The sequence below is a fragment of the Hakea prostrata genome, chromosome 2 (assembly GCF_041222555.1).
Source record: "Hakea prostrata isolate BN-2017 chromosome 2, UWA_Hpros_2, whole genome shotgun sequence".
NCBI classification, from domain to species: domain Eukaryota; kingdom Viridiplantae; phylum Streptophyta; class Magnoliopsida; order Proteales; family Proteaceae; genus Hakea; species Hakea prostrata.
In genome coordinates this window covers 57,616,798-57,636,582 of record NC_142601.1, presented here as the reverse complement: position 1 = coordinate 57,636,582, position 19,785 = coordinate 57,616,798, and the positions used below count along the sequence as shown (strand labels likewise).

General features: G+C 36.1%; 1 protein-coding gene across 3 annotated transcripts; it reads left to right on the top strand.

Moving 5' to 3' along the window:
* Positions 1–812: 812 nt before the first annotated feature.
* On the top strand, positions 813–18,910 carry APX6 (ascorbate peroxidase 6). Of its 3 annotated transcripts, none has more exons than XR_016171699.1 (11): positions 813–1,010; positions 1,108–1,222; positions 1,429–1,544; positions 8,345–8,415; positions 9,700–9,742; positions 9,827–9,923; positions 10,137–10,220; positions 11,035–11,156; positions 11,250–11,411; positions 17,074–17,140; positions 17,600–17,616. XR_016171699.1 is itself a non-coding variant. In XM_089145401.1 (10 exons), the coding sequence occupies exons 1-10, from the start codon at positions 833–835 to the stop codon at positions 17,700–17,702; spliced, it is 996 nt and encodes a 331-aa protein (XP_089001527.1). In that variant the 5' UTR covers positions 813–832; the 3' UTR covers positions 17,703–18,910. The 3 variants fall into 3 exon arrangements, 1 of the variants encoding a protein (XP_089001527.1); XR_016171698.1 differs by having other exon boundaries at positions 11,238–11,411; XM_089145401.1 differs by lacking the exon at positions 11,250–11,411 and having other exon boundaries at positions 17,600–18,910.
* Positions 18,911–19,785: the final 875 nt, after the last annotated feature.

The following is a 19,785-nucleotide window of genomic DNA, read 5'->3' as shown; positions in this document are numbered from 1 at the left end:
AAGCTAATCACTTTGGTCCATCAAATTGAAATCGATATTAACCATTGAAGTTCAACGGTTGAGATTTTAATCTCGACCAAGATTTTGGATCCATCGAACGGAAATTAAGTTTGACCATGTATGCTTGATTGAAGTTATTTAAGAGGATTGTGCTTTCTTCACATTTTTTCACTATAAAGTTAAGATGAAATTTATCACTGAGTCTTGCCTGAGTGGACCATCAAGAGACTTTTTTTTTTTTTTTTTTTTTTTTTAAGTATGTAGTGAAAAAATATAAAGAAAACACAAATTTCTACTCGTTAGGATAAAGATTCCTAGCTACCCTAATGAGAAAGGAATAGTCCACCACTGATAAGATGAGATGTCTTTTATGCGAGATCCACACCCTTTGAGTGGTGAAAAGCACCCCTCGCTCTCCCACGGCTAGCTAGATGGAGATAGATGGAGAAGAAAGCTTCTCCCAAGGTTTTTTTTTTTTTAAACAAGATGCTTTATATATATGAAAATTGTGGATGGAGATATTTGACAAGAATTGAACCCACAACCTCTCTACCGAGAGGTGAGGATCTCAACCACTCCACTAACCCTCTTTCAACATCCAATGAGGTTTCCTATTTTGGTATCTTGTAGATAAGATAATAAGACAACCCATGGGCCAAAGTAGATTTCACCCAGTCCAAAACATGGTCCATCTAACTTAGCCCTTAGATAGTGGACCGGCCATGAGTTAACCCAAACTTCTGGGCCCCACTCGCCCCCAAAGCAGATTTAAACGTCTCAGCCTCTCGGTCTCTGCCTCTGTGCTAGAGGTATTATCAACCACCCGTTGAAAATGACGACTGCCGCTCTAAATTCTTCACTGCTTCGCTCCGTCGGCAACGTTTCTTCTTCATCTTGTAATTTCAAATTTCCCGCCACCTCTCGAGGAAGATGCTCTGCTCCGTTCGAATCTGGCGCCAAACTCTTCAAGGTCTCTTCTTCTTTCACCACCCACAATGACGAGGATTCCAGTAAGTTATCTAGGACCACTTTTTAAGACTCCTGTAAAGAAATTAAGGTCGACACTTGGTTTCTCTACCTAATCGATTTACATGGTTCGAATTTCAGGAAGAAATGACTCTGGTGTAGTGCGTAGAAGAGAAGGACTTATTTTCATGGTTGCGCTTCCGGTCCTTCTTCCGCTTGGTGGATTAACAAATGGGCTTAATGTTAATGCAGCAGAGTGAGTCTAAATCATGCATTATTATCTGTGGTTTAATTTGATAATAAGCAAATTATTTTGGTTCATTGGTGACGGGTTGTGGGATTCTGCGTTCACAACGGGTACTCAACTGGTAGTTGCTATTGATTGATACATCATTGTCATAATCTCTGGTTTTAAATTTTTCTGTGGAGTAATAATTCCCTTGTAAATCTGGTGGTTGCCAGAGAATCTCTCATCATACGACAAGGAGTCAGGAAGGTAGTTTCCAAGGGCAAGGCCTCTGGTGTGCTTCGTCTGGTTTTTCACGATGCTGGAACCTTTGACATGAATGATACTTCAGGTTGCTCCCTATTGTAAACCCTACGTGGAAATTTTTTTCCCCATGCTGATGATACTTTCATGTGATAATATTCACAATCATTTTGGTGCCTTTCTACTCAGATTCTCCTCCCCATCTTCCTTTCCGAGCAGAAATTAGTAATTGGAAAATAACCCCATGCTATACACTTTACTCCGGCTCATTATCTCATCTACCAAATCTTTGGATATCTCCTGAGTAGGACAATGTCCTAATATTTGACCCCCCTAATCCTTAATCCTATTCATTTCTCTGGTCTTCTGGTAGTTTAGCTTTAGATTGATAGTTAAGCTCTTCCTCCTGGCATTCTGTTAGTTTTTATATTTTGGACCAAGAGTTGAACTCATGTCAATTCAGTTGGTTTATCGTATTTACAATGTGGGGTTTGGAAAATAATGTTGAGTTAATGAGTTTTTTTTAGCTTCTCATAGGAAACTACCAGTAATAAAGAACATGTTACGATTAGGGTTTAAGCACAAGGTTGCTTAAAGTATTTATAGAACCACGCTGGGTTCTATTGGTAATTGGACTCTCCCACAGAGGCCATTTACATCATTAGATCGTAATTAATCTGATGGCTTATATTAGAACATAAGTTAGGTATAACTTGAGTACCTCAACATAAGTTGGGTATGACTCAAATACCTCAACAATCTCCTCCTATTTTCTACATATGGTTTTAGCATTAGTCCCAGAAATGTAATGTTTAAAATAAATACATAATCATTCATAACTTTTCAAAAAATGAATAATATCCAATTAAATTTGAATGAATACTTTAAACCAGAATCGTGAGTTTTAGAATAAATATAAACAAAATAAAATCAAATTAAAGGTTCTACATAAACTATTTAATTTGTATGGACAATTAATAGTTCTTTGTAGCCTTGAACGATTTTACTCATCAAGTAAATCATCCTCATCAAGCTCCAGATTAAGATGTTCTCCTCCATTTTCGTCATTCCCTGTAAATTATCATTGAATTTCATAAGAATATGAATCCAATCATTTAGACAATATATATACAAGTATCTAGTTTTACCAAAAGAACTTAGTACAATCCACATAATGACTGAAAACATTTGCATTCTCTTTAAATTTCTATACAAGAACAAGATCTAAATAGTTTCTTTTACAAAGAACCATTCCATGTTTCTATTTGGAATGTGTCATCTTGTCCAACATAGTTATCGATTATGTCATCAAATTAGAATGACAAATTTTTATATGGAAGACATATCATCAGATGTGGAATGATATAAAGATAACAATACATCATTGAAACATATTAACAATTTTCATATTCCTTGTTTGGAATAATAATTTAATCAAGCTTCATATAAAAGTTGTTACATCATCAATGTGAAATGACTTCATAGAGCTTTATATTCCACAATCTTACCAGATTATTTGAAATATGTAAATTGTCATGAATGCTAACAACGGCTAGATCATATTCAAAATAATTCAAAATAACATAGAAATTTGGATTAAGACCTACCTATATGGTCTTTATCCCCATTTCCCCCATAGTTTTGAGTGTTCGAATCTTTGTCTAATCTCTTTGAAAGGGCATCTTCCATGTTCTTCTTTGATCTCACATTAATAAAAAAGAGCACTCATTGTTCAATAAGATAATTCAGCACTGCATATCTTAGCTTAATTTGTCTCCTCTTACTATTGTAGAGTGAGTTATTGACTATCACTGTCGTTGCTTGGTTATCATAGAACAAAATCAAAAAGATTACCTTCAAGTTAACCAATGGAATATCCAGGATCAAATTTCTTATCCACTCTATCTCATCTCCTACTGAGACTAGAGCATATAATTTTGATTCTATAGAGCTCAGAACAATGCTAGTCTGTCTCTTAGATTTCCACACAACAGCTGCTCCATCTAGTGTAAAAATATAACCATTAGTGGATTTGTTGTTTCTTATATTTGAGCACCATGATGCATTAAAATATCCTTCCAAAATTGGAGGATGTCCAGTATAACAAATGTTATAGTTTGTAATACCTTTAAGATATCCTATTAACCTTCGAGGGGAGTCCAATGCTTTGTACTAGGATTACGTGTGAAGTAACTCAGCATGCCTACTGTATAGGCTATGTCTGGCCTATTGCAACTCATTGCATATATGAGACTACCAATCAGTTTAGAATATTCTAACTAATTCATAGCTTTATCATTATTCGGTAGAATCTTTTTGTTATAATCATATGGTGTCTCTACTAGTTTGCATCCACTGTATCCTCATCTAGAAAGTAGTTTTTCAATATAACTATATTGGCTAAGGGTAATTCCTTGCCCAAAAAAACTTACTTTCATGCCAAGAATGGTGTCTCCAACACCAAGATCCATCATTTCAAATTTTTTAGCTAAGGTTTCTTTAATATCACTCACTACAGAATGATCAAAACCAAGAATTAGCATGTCGTCTACATACAAGCAAATAATTACAATCTTATTTGACACAGACTTATAGTAAAGACATTTATCAGAGTTACTAGTTTGAAACCCAAATCTCTTTACTGTTTTGTCAAATTTTTGATGCCATAATTTAGGTGCTTGTTTAAGACCATATAAAGATTTGTTTAGTTTACAAACTTTATGTTCAAGACCTTTTATAACATACCCTTCAGGTTGGTTCATGTAAAATTCTTCAGTTAGGTCTCCATTGAGAAATGTCATTTTTACATCCATTTGATGCACAATATAGTATTTAATAGATGCCAAAGCAAGAAGAATTTTAATTGTGGCTAGATGACAGACCGTTGAGTAGATATCAAAGTAATCCACCCCCACTGACTTGAGTATAGTCCTTAGCTACTAAACATGCTTTACTGAGTTACAGATCCATCAAGATTAGTTTATTCTTCAAGACCCATTTACAATCCACACTCTTGGCTCCTTTAGGTAAATCAGCTAAAGTCCATGTGTTATTTTGTAGTAGAGAGTGTATCTCATCATCAGTTGCCTCTATCCATAGCAAAGAATCCCTAGATCTCATTACTTTCTTATAGGTAGATGGATCATTCTCTAAATGGTAGGTTACATAATCCTCACCAAAATCTTTGGGTATTCTATCTCTTTTGGAATTACGCCTAAGTTCTGATTCAAGGATCAAACTGGGATTAGTGTCAAAAGTAATTTCTTTATTCTATAGTCGATTTTGCAACCATTCCTGTTAGACCTGGTAAGGTCATGCGTTGATCTCGAAGAAACTTATCTTTAAAGAACATTGTATCCCTAGATTCTATCACCACATTGGTTGATAGATCCAAGAACTGGTCTGCAGCACTATCTTCTACACATCCTAGGTATATACAAATGTTTGTTCTAGGTCCCACCTTTGGTCTTTTTTAGGTCTTGTATCCTTATATAAGTAGTACAACCCCATGTCTTTAAAATGTCAACTCTACAATGATGTTTATGCCATAGTTCATATGGAGTCTCAGTCACTTTTGAGTGTGGTAACCTATTTAGAATATGATTCGTAGTTAGTGCTGCTTCTCCCCAATAACAGAAGGCATGCCAGAGGTCAACAACATGGAGTTCAACATTTCTGTTAACGTTCTATTTTTACGTTCAGCTAAACCATTTGATTAGGGTGAGTAAGGTGCAGTAGTTTACAAAATTATACCCTCAGAGGCAAAAAAAGTTTTGAACTCAGTCAAAGAATATTCACCTCCTCTATCACTTCTAAGTCGTTTAATTTTTAAATTTAACTGATTTTCAACTCTCCTCCTAAAAATTTTGACTTTTTCAAATGCTTCATATTTTGATTTTAACAGAGAAATATGACAATATCTAGAGAAATCGTCTATAAAAGTTATTAAATACTTCCGTCCTCCTTGAGTTGTGAAATTCTTAAAATCACAAAGATCATAATGTATTAATTCTAAAAGTAGTGTGCTTCTAAAAACCTGACGAAAAGGTTTTCTAGTAATTTTTGCTTGAGCACACACTTCACATTTGTTAAAGCCATTAGATGTATCTAATTGTATGTTATAAGTTTTGGAAAACTAGACCATCTTTTTATAGTTCACATGTCCCAGATTTCCTTAGCACTTTTATATTTGCTATAGGTTTATGCAAGTCTATCTGACAGAACATTCAACAAATAGTCTCTACAGAAATCCTCATCTCTTGTCCATTGTATTTCATCAATATTTTCAGTAGTATCTTCAAAAGAGGTTTGTACTGTATAAAACACATTCATAAACTTTAACCCAAATTGTGTCTTTCTTTTCTAGGCATTAAACTCAAAACCAATAAAAGTCTGCAGTTTAACCACATCAATTGGAACAACATCCATTTTAATCATGGACAGAATAAATATAGTTAATCAAAGAAGATAATTAATTCAATTGCACACTCAAAACGGGTTTGAGGAATAACAAAAAACTATTGATATGACCATCATTGAGGGTTTCTTAGTAGCCAGTACCAATGCTTGTCAGGTTCGGTTCCATCCGAAGGGACTGCAATAACTTTTTATTAAATCGAATAAAAAATAACCAATGATGGAATCATGATAACTCACAGATGGAATGAATAGTAACTATTTTATTAGAAAACGAATAAAATAACCACAGATTCCACTTTTTCTAAAGTAATTATATAACAGAAAATAACCACATAAATAATTCTCGTAAAACGAGTCAAGGTGGGAAAGCCAACATGAATCTATTTGAAACCCCTTTTTCAAATTTAATCATGTTAATATGAAACAGTAAGTTCTCGCAAAACAAGTCAAGTGAGAAAACCAACGTGAAGCTCCTTTTCCAAATTTAATGCCAGCCTCACTTTCTTTTCTTGAATCATGAAAAGCTGTTGGATCATGAAGGAAGAAAGAAAAAAAAAAAAAGAAAAGAAAAGAAAAAAGGAAACGGTAATTGTTACTTTCACTTATGACAAGGCGTTTTGCTTTGATTAAAATAAAACATGGCATTAAAATAGAACATGGCATTGTCAGAATAACCTTTGACAAAGTCATTTTTCTTTGATTAAACACTCTTTAACCTTCTTAAATTCTCAAGAACCGAATCATAAAGTGTGTACCTCCTTTTTCAAAGTAACAAATAAAACAAAAACCAATGATGATAATTGTTATCTTAGAGAAACAAAAAGCAACGTGAATCTAATAAGTTCTCGAAAAACGAGTTAATAAAACCTCCGTAAAGTAATCATGAAACATGACTTCACGTTTTGATCGAAACAGTGAATCAAAAATTAATTCTCGAAAAATGAGACAAACAGATTATCAATTGTTCCGCCTACAATTTATTTTGATTCGAATCCCAAGAAAGGAGCAAATTACTTCAAAAAACTATTTTATTCCTTAAAACAAAATCAGTAAAGATGGAGGGAGCAACTTACTTGTATGGAAGAGTTACTCACTATAAATTGCAGATAACTTCAAGCAGCGTTCGATCACTCTTTAGACTTTATCGAACAAAAGCTTCTCTAAAAAATTGCTAATGCTTTAAGATTGTTACGGTTAGGGTTTAAGCACAAGGTTGCTTAAAGCATTACACTCTGAGTATCTAGATTGGAATACCCAGACCCAGACTGTTGCTTCCAGCTAGTATTTATAGAACCACACTGGGTTCTATTGGTAATTGGACTCTCCCACAAAGACCCATTACACCGTTAGATCGTAACTAATCTGATGGCCTATATTAGAACATAAGTTGGGTATAACTTGAGTACCTCAAAATAAGTTGGGTATGACTCAAATACCTCAACAGAACAATCATGGTTTTGTCAACTTGATCACTTCTAAAACTTTACATGATTTTTTGGTTGATTGATTAGTTGTGATACAGCTGTGATCCCTTCTTTATACAACATCAACAATAGCAACAAGAACAACCCAGCCTTCTCCTGAGTATATGGGATGGATGACATATACTAGTCATAAATATAAGTTGTTTTACAATATGTTATCATGAAATTTTTGTTATTTTGAGACTACATTAATAGATATGTTGTAAATAAAAGCCTTTATAATATCTTTTGTCAGTATTTCAGTGTTTACAATACAGATTCAAAGGGAACTCTTGTGACTTACAAATTATGTATCAAATGCACTAGAGATACCATATATGCATCTTAATTCACTATCCTGGTTGCTAGTCTGAATTTATGTTCATGATACTGATTGTACTTAGAGCGTAGGTTAGAGCGTAGGCGTCAGTGCAAATAGTATGGTTGATACTAATGGTTGTGGGTTTGAGTTGGGAGACAGCCTCTGCATGAAGTTGGGGTAAGGCTGCATGCACCACTACCCTCCTTGGATTCAACAGTGGTGGGAGGCTTAGGCACTAGGTGCTGCTTGTGCCGACTGTATTTGTTATTGCATCAATGCCGTTTTCTTTGTGAGAATAATGCACCAGCATAAAAAGCATTTTAGCATGTAGTTTCTAAGTTCTTCAATTATTGTGTTCCATATTTTGTATTGGTTTTCCCCATTAAAATACAGCGGATGACCACATTTCTGAGTTGAATTGTAGATTTTTTTTATCAACCATATGGGTCTTGGTGATTAAGTTTTAAACAATGGGATGCTAGCATATGCTGAATCTGCTGACTTTGAAGAGATATTTGTCTGTTCAATTTGAAATACTATTCCTCTTCTTTCTGTTTCGGTAGAAGTACTGTTCCTCAAGATTGCAAAAACAAAGCTCATAATTGAATAGAACCATCACATAATTAAGTGTTTTCCTCTTTGATACATTCACTGATTCACTTTGCATTCTTTTTCTTCTTGCAGGTGGTATGAATGGCTCCATAGTTTACGAACTTGATAGACCTGAGAATTCAGGTCTTAAAAAATCTGTTAAGGTAAGGTCTCTCCCCCCCCCCCCCCCCCCTCTCTCTTTGAGGTAGTAATTCAATAAAGGTCACATAAGCAGTAACATCACTCATCTCACTATCTTCTTTTCCGTCTTTTGAATGTATCCCCTTGAACTGGAGCTTGTTAAGTGCACAAGACGAGTTGTATAGCCTTAGCCAAGGTTATGTTCAACGCGACCAAGCACCTGGCTTTTGTGGTGGATGTTTTCTTGCTTTGCATGCAGAAATTGTGCATCAATGTGTATGCCTCGTTTAATTAGGGTTGGGAAAGAGGAGGGCTTATATTGAGACTGTGCTTTGAGTAGTCCACTTTTCATTATAGACATGCTTCTAAGTGTGTGCAAGCCTATCTTTGATTGCCATGAACATGATCAAAGCCTATCTTTTGACTGCGATGAAAATGATCCGATTGATATGAAACAATTGATCTATTTAAATCATGATCATGAAAAAGTTCTATACTCCGGAAAGGAAAATGGAATATAGCGAGTCTTGTTTTCAAGGTCTATATATTTCAAAATATTCTTCTCTCAGGTTTTTTTCCACTGATTGGTTGAAACAGAGCTTTGTTTCTTTCCCCAGTCTCTGTGCAAGAACCCTGTTGAAGTATCTCGCAGGCATCTAACTTCACTTTTTAGTTACAGAAGCCATGGTTCTATCAAGAATTTCTGACCCTCTATCCTGGGCTGTCTAGTCATGCTAGTGGCAAGAATCCCCACTACGACTGTTCAGGCTCTTGTTACAAACTATTGTTTTTTCTTTGGCTGACATTTTCTGAACTACCTGGAATTCACTCTAGTAAAATGAGCCCATCAGCAGTATGGGACCTTGTCTAATACAGGATTCTGAGTGCCTCACTTGATTAAGGCTGTTAGGTGATAATGCCTAGCAAGGGAAGCATGTCCAGGGGTGCCATTTGTGCTGGATTGGTTGGGCAATTGATGAACCTATAAGTTATAATAGGGCCAAGCCCGAAACATATGTATTGCTCTTCAAATATAGGCCCAAATTTCTCATGGGCTGGCTACTTCACCTTCATGGAAAAGTTCAGAGTTTGTGAATTTGCATGCGTTTATATCCATACATATTACAGATTTAGTGTTTATGCATACATATTCTGTGCACTTTATGTCACTTTATGTGTGCATGCATATTTCTTGTAAGCCATAACAGTTCAACTCCTTTATAGATATTGTTCATTGGAGAAATCCAGCTAGATCAATCTTTTATGTGATTTGCACCACCTAACCATCAGTGGATGCATATTGTTAGATTCTAGAGAAAGCAAAGGGTGAAGTGGACAAAATCCAACCAGGTTATTATGATCTGAAATTTTCCTTTGTAGTACCTTTAAGATGTTGTTATCCAAGCTAACACACTGTAGCTGAATCTTCATTAGTATCTTGGGCGGACATGATTGCTGTTGGTGGTGCAGAAGCAATTTCAATATGTGGAGGTCCTATTATTCCTGTTAAGTTAGGGAGGCTCGATTCAATGTAATGCATCTACCTTAATTATCCAATAAAATTTTAAATTCGGAGTTTTGAAACTTGAGACCAGGCCCCGGCTTGAGTCAAGCTCAAGTTAACTTGTGGCTGATGATCTTCTAGATGGAGAAATCTGTCATTCTAGTTCACCCTGTGCTTTAGAAATTCTAAGAAGTCTGCATAAGAATTCTCAATCTTACTAAGATAGGTTATGCCTTGTAGGGTGCCTGATCCAGAGGGGCAACTTCCTCAAGAATCTTTGGATGCTTCTGGTCTCAAGCAATGCTTTTTAAGAAAAGGATTCTCGTGAGTTCTCTTTTAGAGATCACACCTCTTATTCAGACACCAGCTTTTTTTTTTTGATTTCCTGTATCATTTTCCTATAGATCTTGTTTTCTAGCTTTGAAAATTATGAATAGCATGTCTACTTTAAACTCTTGTTCAATAATAATTATTATTACTATTATTTTTGGATAAACAACAGTCTGGAATGGATACAAGAGGAAATTACGTTAAGTGGATTTCAGCATACAGTTTTATTAAACTGTGGTTGTTGTACTGCTCAACCCTAGTATTGTAATGAGAGGATTTTGGCACAGTCATCTCGTCTTCATATATTTCTCCTAGTCTTTTCTATAGTTTTGGTGTTTTCTTGGTTTGTTACATTGCATTAAAAATGAGGATTAGTTGAATGGATTATATTCTGTTCAATCCATTGAGCAATATTGAACTTTTGTTTTTTTGTATCTAATTTGATTGTAACATAGCTGATTGATTTTCTCTTTCATTGATAATAATATAATGTCCTAGTGTACCTAGATTTTTTTCTTCTTTCTTATTTGTTTCTCCCATTTCGACAAATTGCTCCAACCCCTTGCAAACCTTGAATTTATGCATGGAATTAACTGCAGGATACCACTTCTTTTAATTTGAGAAGAAATATAACAAGTAATTGACCATAATGAACCTACTAATGTGTACAACAGTCCTGTGGTATAGACTTAAGTGTGAATTATCTACTACTGGAATTGGTTTTTTCTCATGCATGTCTTACAATTCTTAAAATCTTTTGATGTCTTCTTTCAACCAAGTGCCTGATGAACAAATTTTCGTTTGGCAGCACCCAAGAACTGGTTGCATTATCTGGGGCACATACTCTTGGAAGTAAAGGTTTTGGGAACCCTACTGTTTTCGATAATTCGTACTTCAAGATACTTCTGGAGAAGCCATGGTTGTCTTCAGGTGAATGATCTGCTACTGGATTTATTAAAATCACTCATCCTGGTTTCTTTACAGACTTTTTTATACCTAAAGCAATGAAAGGCATTTGGTTAGCTATCCACACTCGATTTGCTACTGGTTTTGGGATTGTGTATGGGATTAGCGCAGATCCTTTACTGCTTCTTGGATTGGGGATAAAGAAGGATTGGAGAAAGAAATGACACCCAAGCGTTTTATTGCAGATCTAAATATCCCCAAGAAGAAAAACAAGAAATAGTTAAGTGCGTATGAGTAAACCTTACAAGTATTAGTAGTAGTAGCAGAGTCCATTCATTGTTGTATTTTAATTGTTTCATTGGACTGGATTTGCTAGTTTTATTTTCCTTGTCTCATCTAATTGGATTTAGTAATAGTAAAAGAGCCCATACTAAGTTTTATTTGAATTTTTATTGTTTCATTGAACCGAATTTGCTGGTCTGAACCAGTGGTTGAATGTTATTTGCTTTTGGTTCAATTTAAGTGATCGTGTATCCCTCACATGATCTGTTGGTATGTAATTAAGACTGCACACCTGCCAAAAATTTGATATGGGGTGTTCTGACTTGCTTTTGTTTTGATTTTCTTATTATTATTATGAATAGAAGTGTTATGTATGACCCAAATTCTTATATCGGGTTTTGAAGAATGACCTACACCGACATATTTTTTATGGACAACCTGGATGATGCATTTTCTGTGATCTATGATGGAAGCAAAGGGTTTTGGGGATTTTTGCCTTAGGGTTTTGGCTGAGAGTTTATAACTCTGTCCTGGCGATTGGTGAGAGGTCTCCATTGTAATATTCTTCCATACATAGTAAAAGTTCTTCATCTTTTCTGGTGGATGTAGCACACCATGTTGGTGTGTGAACCATGTTAAATTTCTGTGTTAGGGTCGATTTGTTTCCATTTATGTTTGTGATTTCTTGGTGTTTGCTTTAGCAAGAAGTAATGAGGGACACAACCTCCATTATAAATAAAGGGGACATTGTGGGAGGGGGACTCACTCTCAGATTTTAAGTCACTCTTGCTAGCTGCTGCTGCTATTAGAAATCTAGTATTTGTTATCCCATTGACTCCTTTATGGTGTGAGGTCCAAGAAGTTCAAATCAGAGATCCTTGTCAATCTAGTTGAAGAGCACCTTTGATCCAGATTCAAGCATTATTGAACCTGATGTAGGACAAAACATGAACAAAAAGACCTCTAGAACACCGATTATGGCCCTTTATGCGTCTCTATGTGAATGATACTAGGAGTCTAGAAGATCTTTGGAGCCCAGGACTAGATCATGTGAAGATTTTTAAGAAGGGTCGTTTTGGTGGATGTGTGAGGGAGTTGGGGTTTATTTTAGTTTTATTTTTTAAACCTTGCAACAGTTTTCAGTTTAGTGTTGAGAGAATCAGCTTTATTTCTCGGCAAAGTTAGTTTCTATTCTTAGCATTAGTGTTCTCTATTTGTGAAGGAGAGCAAACATGAAATCTCTATAGGCTGTAAGAACCTCTAAATGATTTATGTTCAATGAAAAGAAGCCTTGTTTGATTCAGTATTCTCATATTAGTGGCGAATGATAACAAGTGCTGGGGGCCTTTATGAGAGGGCTAAACACCTAGAGCTGAAGGTGTGTTGCTATTGAGGGATTATCCACATATTCCCTTTACTCTCTATCTTCTCTTATTTCCTCTTGCTTGCAGTTAGATCTTTTTTGCTGCTGCTACTGTTGGATCACTTCAAGCATTGAGCCGACCATTTGGAGGCTGCAAGTTGTGTACCAGAATATCTGTAGTTGTTGCTGATCGAAACAAGGAGACTCCTCACCTTGCAGGTTTAGGTCTGCCTCCATTCCCTGCTGCAACTTCAGGGTTTGTTAGTTCCCATTACCTCCATTCCCCCACCAAACCCTTTTAGGTTTTCAGTCCTCCGTCTGTCTCACCTCCTTCACTTATTTATTCCATAAACACATACTTTCTAATTTCAATCTACCTTCATAACTTCTATTTTAACTATCAAGATTCTACCAAACTTCAAGTACAGCCTCACTGTCATTAGACCACCATTTTATGTGTATGCTGCTGCTGGTTTTCTCTATTTGATCCGACTGCTTTTGTTGTCCGGGTATTGGTTGACTGTTGCAATCTCTAATCCCTTAACTGTTTTCTGCCATCAACAAACCATGCCAGGTTCTTATGATTCCCATATCATCTCACCTACGTTTTTTATCCACCATTTGCTCCATTGTTGAGACACCTTCAACCTCTTACTTTCTATTCTGGAAACAGATTCTTATTAACAATCTGATAATCTTAGTTCAAGGAAAATTGCAGCATAGATCACCTCATTCAAGCCATAATTCAATCCCATTTGGAGTTGGGCTGACTGCTATTTTGACCTGCAGCTCCTAAGTTTCTAATTTGACATTTGGTGGTATATCTTGTTATCCAATCTTTAGAATATAATCTGTTAGAAAAAAACATTAAATAATCAAAACAGCAACTGAACTTGAACAAAGAAAAGAGAGAAGAAGAAGAAGAAGAAGAGAAGAGAGATGAAGAACTAGTAGAAGAGGCTCGTGATTCTTGCTTAAGAGTCTAGAATCACAGAGCCCTTTTATTTATAGCTTCTAAATAATCTAATACAACTTGAGAGACAAGTAATTGTCCTCTAGAAAAAGGAAACAAAAAAAATTACAACTTTAGTAACTTCCTAGCTCCTAAAATAGAAAGTTCTGAGAATAGAAACTACCACCAAAATAGAAACTATGCTTTCTAAAAAAACTCTCAAACTTATGTAGCAAGATTCCAACATTAGAAATAGAAAGTAGAATAATATCAATAGCATAACTGTTCACATAAACAGGACAAACAAAGTTATTGTTCACGTGAACAGTACCGTGAACAGTAAAAACGTATTTTTACTGTTCACGTGAATAGTGTCGCAACAGTAAATAGCCCAAGTGTATATACTTCAACACTCCCCCTCAAGCTGGAGTGTACACAAAGAAAACTTCAGCTTGCACAATAAGAATAAACTTGAAAAGTAGCACCAATCTTGAATCGTATAACAATGGCATATGTCGATAAACGCTAAGAAAACTTCACCCAGGAGATTAATCAACACCAACTTTAAAAAAACTTTAATTTTTCATGTCAATAGAACCATCCAATATTGAGAACAATCGATGATGTTGAAGAAGAACAAAGTCCATAAGTATAGCAAGATCAAAGACACTATCCATATAAATGCCGGTAGTAGGGAGAAATATCCACACTAAATCTTCAAAATTGTAACTCCAAAGTCCAAATAAATGCTTTGCAAGAAGCCAAGTTGTAGGTAGGCAAAAGGCACTTTCCACATAATGCCCGTAGTAGGGAGACATGTCCACGCTAAATCTTCAAAATTGCAACTCCAATGTCCATATAAATGTTTCGTAAGAAGGCAAGTAATAGGTAAAGTATGGGTAGGTAAAAGGCAATATTGATTACTGTGGACCAAGTAGGTAGGTAAAAGACAATATAGGTTATTGTGGACCAATAGGTAAGCTAGTATGGGTTACTACGGACCAAGTAAGTAGGTAAAAGACAGTATGGGTTACTGCGGACCAAGTAGGTAGGGTAAAAGACAATATGGGTTATTACGGACCAAGTAGGTAAGGTAAAAGACAGTATAGGTTACTGCAGACCAAGTAGGTAAGGTAGTATGGGTTACTACAGATCAAGTAGGTAGGTAAAAGGGCAATATAGGTAAAGATAGGTAATGATATTGTTGTAGAATGTCATAAGTTGAGGGAAAAGATCTTCACAAATAATATCCATCAGCACATCTTGAGTAGATATAGAATAAGGTACCATTCTCCCCCTCACGTGGACAATTACATGTGGACAATTAATGATGACCAGTGACAAGCATCTTAAAGTATGAGCACAAAAGAAACCCAAGAAGAAAAAGTAGCAGCCACAGAGCAGTGTATTATTCACCAATAAAGCTGATCAAGCAGCAGAAAATCGTCTCACAGGACAAAGTCTTGGGCACCAAGGGGGAAAAAAATTCTGGACCACCGCTAACCCTTAGGCAGGAGCAAATTAGATCAGGAAAAAAAAATATATATATTGAACCAGCTTGGAATCTCAAAATTGCAGTAGTTGTTGCAGCAATCCACTCAGAAGAAGTGCAATAACAGTAATTGCAGTAGAAAATAATATCAGATCTCGGACCATAGCAACAAACTATTGCTAGATTTGAAACTCTAACAAATATTGATATGAAGGAAAAGCTAGTCCTCTAGGTCTGTAGAAGTTTTAGATAAAAAGAAAGCTAAACTTGATTCTGAAATAAACAACGGAAGCAGTAGTAAAGCAAGACGATAGCAGCAGAATTTTTCAGAACAGAGAAATTTATTGAAATAGGGTACTAGTATACGACTTGCAGCAGAACTTATAGCATAAACAATGGAAGACAATACTTAGGTCTTGCAATCCAAATTATGGGCATATCTTCGCAAGAATCAAGAGGAATCCCAAGACATCAGTATAGTGCAGATTGAACTTTAGATTTGCACACAAAAAAAGGGTAATAGCAGCCTCAGTTGAATCAAATAGGTAGACATATCCCCAGAAAGCTTAGGGCCTTTTTGTAGTATTAATACATAGATACTTGGTGGTTCAAAAGTTAAAGAAGAAGGACAGCCATGCACAATTACTACAGCAAAGGTTGGGGCTGCCTTAGATAAGAAAAAGGAAAAAAAGAAGAAGAAAAAAACTAGGCAGCCAAGAGAGAGAAAACGGTCCCTAAGTTGATTAAATTTGCTCTGATGCCATGTTAGAAAACAAGCATTAAATAATCAAAACAGCAGCTGAACTTGAACAAAGAAAAAAGAGAAGAAGAAGAGAGAGATGAAGAACTAGTAGAAGAGGCTCGTGATTCTTGCTTAAGAGTCTAGAATCACAAAGCCCTTTTATTCATAGCTTCTAAAGAATCTAATACAACTTGAGAGACAAGCAATTGTCCTCTAGAAAAAGGAAACAAAAAAATTACAACTTTAGTAACTTCCTAGCTCCTAAAATAGAAAGTTCTGAGAATAGAAACTACCACCAAAATAGAAACTATGCTTTCTAAAAAAACTCCCAAACTTATGTAGCAAGATTCCAACATTAGAAATAGAAAGTAGAATAATATCAATAGCATAATATTGTTCACATAAACAAGACAAACAAAGTTACTGTTTACGTGCACGTGAACAGTAAAAACATATTTTTATTGTTCACGTGAATAGTGTCGCGAACAGTAAATAGCCCAAGTGTATATACTTTTCAACTTGTTCCCAGCTTGATTAGGTCCTCCCATCTTTCATTTTCTACTAATGAAATTTTCCAAGCCATCCAGCCTTTGACCCATAGGGTTGCCTCTATAGAAAGAGATTTACAAGAGCTGAAAGAAAGCTCTGGGCAACAAACTGTGACAATCTCCACCTCATACATAATTTTCCACCTCATGTACCTCCATCTCAAAGGATTCAGCATCCAGAACACTAGTTTGAAGGTGGTCTACGGACATTGGAGCTAGATGGCATGATGACAAGCCCAGTTTCAAGCTTGAACTTGAGGCTATCGTGGGAAGACAGGTTCATTTCTATTTTACGAATAGAAATCTGCTTTAGGTAATTACTTTGACTGGTGGCTGCATCTTTTATGACTCAAGCTGGTGTATAACTTATTCACGAAACTCTTTTCTGGTATGCATAAAGTTGAATGACTTGATGTAGCTCAGAAAGTTTATTGTGTGGTTTTCCTGGATTTTTGTAATAGGACATCAATTCGCTTATTCTCAATTGCAGTTTTCATTTCTTTCATTTGTTTTGTTTAATGTCCACTTTAAACATTTAAACTTTCATTATAATTCCATGCAGCTGGAATGTCAAGCATGATTGGGCTTCCCACGGATCATGCACTCGCTGAAGATAATGAATGCTTAAGGTTCTTCATTGCCTCCTTTAAACTTCAGATTTTAATCAGACTTTTGGTGTCCCGAGTGGAACATGGTAATTTACTCCAGGAGCACAGCCACAAAGTACAATATTATGGCCCACATTATTTGAAGATTCTGTTGTTTCTCTTTGACTATTCTCTCTAGGATTAAGTTTTACTGCACTGGAAAGTGAAGTAGAGAAATCTATTCTCTCTGTTGATGGGGCCATGCGATTGAACTCCTGTGTCATCTTTTAAATCTCCATTCCCATAACCGTACAAGGTTGAAATTACCTTTCCCCATGATAACCAGAAGAGTTGGATGTCCTCAGCTATAGAGATTTTATTTATTTTTCAGCATAAGCATATAGAATTTTGATACATTCTTTTGCATCATTCTACTTGATTCCCTCTCTGGAATTGGTTCCTTTGCATGCTTAAAATGAGATGAATTCCTTTCTTGTGCAGGTGGATTACAGAATATGCTGAAAACCAAGAGAGATTCTTTGATGATTTTAGGGATGCCTATATTAAACTTACAAATTCCGGAGCAAGATGGAGAAATGTGTAACTCATTCAATTCTTTCCAATAATGAAGATTCACTTGTGCAATCCTACTCTTTAGATGCAAGCTTTTTACTCAAACCCCATCAATTTGATGTACTCCTTATTAGATGTACTTCATCCAATTTGTAGGATTTTCAGGCCATGAGCTGATCGAAGAGTGGCCAATTACTTGGGTCATTTCCTTGGATGTCTGTGTTTTCTGCACCTTCCTGCCTGGCCTGACCCTTTTCTTTTGGCTCTGCTTTGCCTGGATATCTGGTGGCTGTAGCTAAGGGTGCAACAGGGCTGGGTCTGGCTGATTATAGAAAATTCAGTCCGAGGCCCCCAAGGCTCAGCCCAACCCTGGCTTAACCAAATATATGTTTTCAAAACAGTGCCACTCCTGCCAGTGAGCATTTGGTTGGTCAGGAGACTCAGGACTACTAGTAGGCCACATTTTTTGACAGAAAACTGCTTTCCTTAAAATCTTATAACAGTGAGAGAACCGCCTAAAATTTCTGTCTCAAAAACCAACCCCTAAAATAATCCATATGGTTGGTGTGGCCAGCCCCAGTTGCCTTTATGCACACTAATTCTTTCCAGTAGCTTAAATCTGGGTTCATCTTGATGTGAAAAGGACCATACTACTGGAAAGCCAAAAGAGCTAAAGATGCATAATCACCCTAGAAGGGAAAGAGGCTTTAAGGTTGAAGATGATACACAGTTTCATCTTTAGATGTGGTCCTCTACTTCCTACCAAACAAACAGCATTTCGTCATGTAATAGAGGTCGAAAATAATGATACCAGTTTGTGTTTCCTTGTACCGGCGCATACGGGGGCGAAATGACCACTCCACCCTCCTGTTGGATGGGTCTCTGTTTCCCTCACTAGCTGGATGACAAACCCTTCCCCAGTTTTAATAATTCGAATTCAAAGAGTCATTGAAGGATAGTTTCTGACCTGAAGCATTAGGCAAAAGATCGGTTTCCTTTCATCTAGCATTGAAGTCTAACTCATTGGATTGAGGGTCACTGAACTCAATCATGGTTTGGTAAATTGGTACACTCAATGGATTTGAGTTGCTTAAAGTAGCAGGGAAAGGTGTGATGTATCAAACATCTAACCAAGATGAAAAAAATGGTGACTCTGAATTGACTGATGTGATAGTCCAATCTTTATTGGCTCACTAGAGATGTGAATGGTTTATCTTATAATGACTCAGGCTTTGAAAAAACAGAGAGAAAAAAGAAGTAGACGAAGATGGGAGTGCTTATTGAAACCATTTAGTTTCTACATTTTCTTCTTCATCAGAAAACAATCCAATAGGGTCATTACCATGATGTTCACAAGAGGAAGACAATAGAAGATTGGTGTGGTTCAGGTGTCCCTCTCGTATTTGCATCAGTGGGGGTATGAAGTACATGCAATCCATTTTCTTGGCTTAAATAAATGGAGATAATCCCTATTGCTGCAGCACAATGTCATTCTCTTTCGTAGAGAGGTTCAAGTGTTGACTGGAGGAAATTATGTTGCTTCCAGAAAGAGTATCAAATTATGTGAGATAACTACAATCAGATTTATCTAAATTTTCCCCCTTTCCCAGTAGAAAGTATATCCATTATTATCAGAATGCTTTATTATAATGAAACAGTTCACTTCTTCTTTTTTTGGGTAAGAAGGGAGAACTTCATTCATTGAATGGAATAAGAGTACAGAAACACAACAAAAAAGAAATATATTACAAAAAGAAAAACATAAATATAGATGCATGAAACACAAGATGAAACACAAGATTCGAATAAAAATATCCGAACCAAGGAGAGGAATGCGACCCAACTGTCACAAATGCAATAGACAGATCTTCCAGCCTAAGGTATAGGTAAAACTCAATAGAATCTTAGAAATAAAGTTGTAAATACAGCAGTAGATAAGCTCAAACGATGCAAAAAACGCATCCACCATCACAAGCACTTAAAAGGACGAAAACATGTCACAAAGGCAAAGACAAATACACCACAGGGGCAAAGAAGCTACATCGTGACCATCTACGAGATCTAGTTGGAAGGCGACCAACAGCAGTAGAGAGGTGACCAATAGAAGCTTGCGG